The 6915-nt window shown below is 30.9% G+C and overlaps 1 protein-coding gene across 1 annotated transcript; it reads left to right on the top strand.

Moving 5' to 3' along the window:
- The first annotated feature begins 3069 nt into the window (after positions 1–3069).
- On the top strand, positions 3070–5721 carry LOC123302968 (zinc finger protein 271-like). The gene is made up of 3 exons (XM_044886061.1): positions 3070–4210; positions 4538–4689; positions 4879–5721. The coding sequence occupies exons 1-3, from the start codon at positions 3070–3072 to the stop codon at positions 5506–5508; spliced, it is 1923 nt and encodes a 640-aa protein (XP_044741996.1). The 3' UTR covers positions 5509–5721.
- The last annotated feature ends 1194 nt before the right edge of the window (positions 5722–6915 follow it).

The raw sequence follows: 6915 nt of genomic DNA, 5'->3' as shown, positions 1-6915 counted from the left end.
TTCTTCCAATTGATCAAAGAAAATGCGATTTTTGCAACGAAATTACTTCAATTTTTTCGCTTAAAATCACTTTCAAAAAAATATCTTTATGGACAAGATTATTACGGTTTTGCTGTTATGTCTGAGATTCATAGTCGCGTTCGATCGAAAATGAAATAATATGCAGCAGAAAATCTGACATTCATGGTATTCTTTGCAACCATTTAAAGTACTTATAAATATCTTTCGCAATCACGAAACTCAAACAGTTTTGACATTGAGTCAAACTAGAAAAGATCTTTATGATCAGGTCGACGAAGATAGGATCAATAGTAATAGTAATTCACATCAAACGTGTAAATTCAACGCAATAGATCACACGATTGAAAGCAATGAGCAGTAAAGATGAAATTTGGAGAATCGGAGCTTCTGGGGAAGATATAATGACTGCGAAATTGTTACTTTCCTCGATGGATTGGCTGCCTTTTTTTCAACTTATTATGGTGGTTTTCAATACTCCGCATGATAAATGCTGTACTAGTTGCAGAAAAAAAGATCTTGGTTGGTTTGATCAAAGCTCAAAAATATATTTGTACAGCATCGGAAAAAATTCAAAGTAGAAAACGAGAAAAATGAGAAAAACATGCCTTAAACTCTTCTTTAGTTAGAAAAGGTTCAAAATAACAGAATATAAAAAAAACGTAAATTTTTCCTTCGCTAGAAAGACGCGGTTTTTTTTTTTAATGTAATAATTGCATGATTGTTCCTGTGGTGAGACGCAATTAATTAAACTTGTTGTATTAAAAATTGTGAAAATAAGATAGGAAATTATAAATAATATTTTTTATATGTAAATTCACATAATTACTGATTTAAGTTTGTTAGAATTTAAGCCATAGAACTATGTGTACATAAAATCATATGACAATTACAACTCTTAAGAAAAAAGTATTGTCATATTTTTTATATCGAATTATCTGATCTAAAATTTTCGCCTGAACTAATTCATGATAAAACTTACCGTTTCGCTGAAAATCCGTTTTGCTAATTGGACTAAAATTCTGCCTAGTAGAACTTACACAGACACTTAAACATGTAAATAAATCGCTAAGAAATAAAATTATTGTTTGCTTTAAAATGTAAAATTAAAAAATAAATTTGTATAATATTAAATAAAATTTGATTTGTAATATTTTCACAATCCAGTCAAAAAATTCGGGAGAGTAGAGTTCCATCACCAAGATCATATATTAGATACTTTTTACTGAAACACGATTATCTTTTTTTCATCATCATTTTTTAATATTTTAAAAATTTCCGGATGGGTTTTCCGATTTTGGTAAAGATAGAACGTTCTTAATATGTAACTTGAAGTATGTTTATTGCGACTTATTTCATATCATTAGTATTTGAAAATATTAAGGTAAAATCGAGAGATAAAAATATCCTCTCTTTTTCAAAAATGATTTTATTGTAATGGGAAAAAAATACAATAATCTCGATTATTAAATTTTCATTACCTTAATACTATAGGAAATGAAGCATTTGACCAAGGAATCGACTCCTCGTCAGTTGATGCGTTTCTGGAAGTCGGTGGAAAATGTTTGAGTGTACTCAACAAAGCCATAAATATGCACTTGTTCTTTTTCGATTTACGCCCATAGGGTGGAGCAGAAGTACCGTACTTCCGGAAACTATATTCTCTATGGTGTCAAAATTATTATTTTACATAAAAAACTATTAGATTTCATATTTTGGACATTTTTCAGCATTTTTTTATCCTTGACATTTTTTACCTAACCTCACCGTTTTCGGGATATAAGCATTTGAAAAAGAAAAATGCTTTTTTTTTTTTTTAAACGCTTGTATATGGAAAACGGTGAGGTAAGATAAAAAATTCAAGAGTCGAAAAGTGTTTAAAATAGTTAAAAATAATATTATATGGTTAAATTTTTGACCAGAACCACAAAATAATCTTTAGGCAAAAACTCCTTTTTTTCAAACGCTGATACATCGAAAACAGTGAGGAATGGTAAAAAAATCACGTGTTCGAAAATGTGAAAATTTTTCCAAAATATAAAGTCATACAGTATCTTCATCAAATTTTTGAACAAAACCACAAAATAATCTTTATTTTCGTCAATAACGAATTTTTCTTAAAAATCCGCACTTTATTTCTTTTAAACGCTTATATATCGAAAACAGCGAGTTTTAGTAAAAAAATACTTCGTCCAAAATATAATTTCTAATTGCTTTCAAATTAATTTTTTGATCGGAACCACAAAATAATATTTATTTTTGTCAAAAACGAGTTGGCGGCGAAAATTCACATTTTTATTTTTTAAATATTTATATCTAAAACGGTGACGAAAGAGAATGTGGTGTCCGAAAGTAGGGTACTTTTGTCCCACCCTATGGGCGTCAATTCCTTGGTTAGACTGTTTTATCGATTTTATTTTCTCGATTAAAAGTTTAAGGCTTTGCGAGAAAATCGGTGGGAATAATCATTTTTAAATATTTTAGATGTTTTCAGAGGAGTTTTCTGATACTATAAATGATAGAACATTAGTAATATTGAAGTAGGTTTGATTTGTTGCGGTTTATTCGACAAATAATTTTAGCCTCTACCTTCTATTATTTTAGTTGGAAAAGTAACAGTTCGAAAATTCAGCACATAGTGATATTTGAATGATGTTTTTATAAGAGTGTTCCCCTTAAGCAGTGTTTTCAAAGCGATATCACCTCCTTGTGGGCGCCAAAGGCTTACAGATTCTTTATAACATATGATAGTTCCTCTAAGAATCTCTATAATAGTTCTTCAGTTCTGTATCTAGTTTGTCTTGGTGTAAATTCAAGGTTGTTTACAATAATTGATCACCAGAAAATTGCTTATAATTTTCATTTTTGAGTGCTCCTATTTTCTGGTAATAACTTGATCGGTCTATTGTTATATAATATGTCTGTGAGTAGCATTTTAAAAATCTGACAACTAAATGTCATTGTTACATTTCACATTTGTAAAATCAATATTTGACGTCGAGTCTTGCCGTAGCAACATCGAAACTCTGAGAAATAAAAAATATAAAGAAAATGGCAAATAATTCATTACATAAACTAAATACCGAATTTGTTAAATGTGAAAGTTTAGACGACAGTGTTACAATGGAAGAAAATGGTAAAATAAAAAATGAAATACTAGAAGACCATACAAATACTACAATGGAAAATGTTCGAATTAAAAATGAAATACAAGAACAAAGTGTAAGTGATTGTGATCCGATAGAACATAAACGAATTGAAAATGAAGTACTTGAAGTGAACGGTGCTAGTACAAAACAAAAAGTAATTCGTGAATATAAATGTGAATTTTGTAATAAAATATTTGGTAACTCAAGTAATTTGAGTAAACACCGAAAGATTCATACTGGAGAAAGATACGTATGTGAAGTATGTAAGAAAACATTCAGTACAGCAAGTAATTTAGCGAAACATAGACGAATTCACACTGGAGAAAGACCATTTGTATGCGAGATATGTAAAAAAACATTTAACAGGCAAGATTGTTATGTTGAACATAAACGGAGACATACCGGAGAAAAACCGTATTCATGTGATGTTTGTGAAAAACGATTTATCCAACAAAATCATTTAGTCCAACATAAAAGGATTCACACTGGAGTGAAACCATTTTCATGTGATATATGTAATAAAACATTTAATCGAAAAAGTTATCTAATTGAGCACAATTGGATTCACACGGGAGAAAAATCATTTTCATGTGATATTTGTAAAAAAAAATTTGCTCACCAAGACAGTTTAATTAAACATAACAGGATTCATACTGGAGAAAAACCATATTCTTGTAGTTTTTGTGATAAACGATTTATTCAACCAAGCGATTTAGTGAAACATAAAAGGACACACACAGGAGAAAAACCATATCCGTGTGATTTCTGTGAAAAACGATTCAATCAACAAAATCATTTGATAAACCATCGAAGGATTCATACCGGAGAAAAACCTTATTCATGTGAATTATGTAATAAAAAATTTAGTACACGAAGTAGTTACGTTAAACATAAACGTACTCACAGCGGTGAAAAATTCTCATGTGATATTCGAAAGAAAATATTTAAGAAACAAGTTCAAAATAAACAGGTTCACATTGAAGAAGAAAAACAATTTACTGATCTAAGCACATCTAAAAAAGTTGAAGAAAAACCATTTTCTAGTAATATTTATGAAAATAATTATAGACAAGATAATTTAATTCAAAATCAACTGTTTCATAACGGAGAAAAACAATTTTCAAATGGCTATTATGAAAATACATTTAGACAAGATAGTTTAGTACAAAATAGGGCGATTTACACCGGAGGAAATCCATTTTCATGGGATGTTTATGAAAAAACAAGGCAAGATCAACAAATGCAGATTCATAAACCATTTTCATGTGATTTTGAGAAAACGTTTAATAGAGAAGATACATTAGTTCAAAATAAACATACTGGAGAAAAACCATTTTCATGTGATTTTGAAAATACATTTAATACGTCAGTTCCTAATCAAATTCCAATTGGAGAAAATCCAATTTCTTGTGATGTTTCTGGAAAAACATTGACTGATCGAAGTATAGTTAAAAAGATTCCAAGTGGAAGAAAACCATATTCATGTGATATTTGTGATAAAATATTTAGTTCACAAAGTAAAGTAATTAAACACAAACAACTGCATGGTAAGAAACATGTTACTTGTTCAATTTGTAAAAAAACATTTAAATTACAAAGTGATTTAGTTGAACACAAACGGATTCACACTGAAAAGAAGCCATTTTCATGTGGAATTTGTAAGAAATCATTTAAAAAGAAAGATCATTTAAATAAACATCAAAGAATTCACACTGGAGAAAAACCATTTTCATGTGATACTTGTAATAAAACATTTACACATAAAAGTCATTTAAAAACACATCAATTCGTTCACACTGGAGAAAAATCATTTTCGTGTGATATTTGTAAAAAAAGATTTATCAATTCAAGCCATTTAAATCGACATAAAAAGATTCATACTGGAGAAAAACCATTTGCGTGTGATATATGTGGAAAATCGTCGAGAAACAAAAGTGATTTAAGAAAACATAAATTGATTCATACTAGAGAAAAAAAATTATACGCATGTGATCGTTGTGATGAAACATTTGAGGATCATAGACGTTTAACAAGCCATAACAAACGAAGAGCCAAAGATCCTTTGGACAAGGATCGAAAAGAACCATTTTCATGTGGTAATTGTGGTTTTAGAACATGTGATTGGGACAGTTTAATTAAACATAATCAAACGCACAATGAACAAAATACTAAAGACTCTATCGACCCAGATCAAGAAGAACTATTTGCATGTGTTATTTGTGGTAAGAAATCATCGGATCGAGTCAGTTTTGTTCAACATAATCAGACTCATATTGGAGAAATTATTACCAAACCTTTGATTGAACAAAAACAGATTCGCGTAATTCCAAGCGCGGATTAGACAATTTTACGATCAATCAATGCTGATTTTACCAGTAGGATGAGTTTAGAGGCAGATGTACAATCTTATTTGCTGTGTTATATCCAATCAGAAAGAGAGTAGCATATATGGATATCAGGTTAGGTTAGGTTAGGCTAGGTTATTTTGGCTGCCCACGAAGGACACACTTAGGCTATAGAGCCCATTGTGATACCATATATGTGTTTTGCCACCTTTCCGCTGATAATTTCGTTTATCAACTCCTCAGTTTCAGAGGCTGAGTGCACCTTCTACATGCACTACACCAGCCCATCACAACTATTAATTAAATTAATTTTGTTGCGGCGGCGGGAATCAAACCCGCTACCCTAAGCACACCGTGGACGGAATTGGTTACGCCTTAACCAACATAGCTAATAGGACGATGGAGAACAGAGGCTGCATTAAAAAGCTATGAGCCCTGATAACGTTGGAGCCTCCACCAGGTGCGTTAGAACTTGTGCCCAATTGTTACCAAGAAATATATTCCGGATTGAAGCTATTCTACCAGTTGTGGACACTTTTTAGTCGTATCTTTATAAAAAAATCTCAGCAAATGAAGTTGTTTGCGAAAGGTTTGGATTCTTTAATAATCTTCAAACTATTTCAATTGAAGAGTTGAACGCAAAAGCAAAAATCTTGTTGGTTGTTATCCAGAAGATGCAGAATCGACTCTTGGCAATGAATTGATTCAACTCGCTGAATTTGCAAGGCTCAATGAACGAAAATTATCGAATTAATAAGATCGTCTTTTAGTTCTTTTATACAAACGACAACGCGACGTTATTGACGATTTTGTCATTAAAAAAATCGCCTAGAAAATTTTTGTTTCATTTTTATTTTACAATCTGCTATAAGTCATATCATCTATATCAAGAAGAATTTTTACAAGAACGAAGAAGAACCTTATAGCTGCGATGAAAGAACTTTTGCACGGGGCTACAAGATCCAAAGAAATAAATATTAATAAATGGAAATCTAAGTACATGAAACTAAGATCAATGAACAGCTTGTCTGAATCAATGAGAGAAGTGGTAGAACTGTTTGTAGCCAGTGTGAAGAATCTCCAAAAATCCAAGAAAGATTTGCCAAAATTCTAAAAAGAAAAAGGCTTCAACTTCAAGATTATATCTACTATAACAGAAGGATCAGCAGGGTCGTAGAAACCGCCATATCAGTGGTAGCAATGATATTAACTTTTAATAAAATTTAAGGAAAATTAAGATAAACTTAATACTTTCCGAAAATTGGGGTAGGGGTAGCAACGCCGGAAAACATTTTTAAAAAAGTACTTTTTTGTTCGTGCAAAATCGGCCTCGGGGCAGCATATGGATGAAGGAAAAGTGGTTTGTAATGTTCACCTGCATTCATTGTTTGTAGTGAGAACGA

This window comes from Chrysoperla carnea, chromosome X (genome assembly GCF_905475395.1).
Source record: "Chrysoperla carnea chromosome X, inChrCarn1.1, whole genome shotgun sequence".
Lineage (NCBI taxonomy): Eukaryota > Metazoa > Arthropoda > Insecta > Neuroptera > Chrysopidae > Chrysoperla > Chrysoperla carnea.
Note: the sequence above shows the minus strand (reverse complement) of the source record. Positions and strands in the feature narration are given on the sequence as shown.

Bases quoted from the DNA above. Each gene is read 5' to 3' on its own strand.
- LOC123302968 (XM_044886061.1), top strand. From the start codon at position 3,070: ATGGCAAATAATTCATTACATAAACTAAATACCGAATTTGTTAAATGT. The intron at 4,211-4,537 runs GTAATATTTATG...TTAATACGTCAG, and splicing joins TGAAGAAAAACCATTTTCTA to TTCCTAATCAAATTCCAATT. The intron at 4,690-4,878 runs GTAATTAAACAC...CAAAGAATTCAC, and splicing joins TATTTAGTTCACAAAGTAAA to ACTGGAGAAAAACCATTTTC.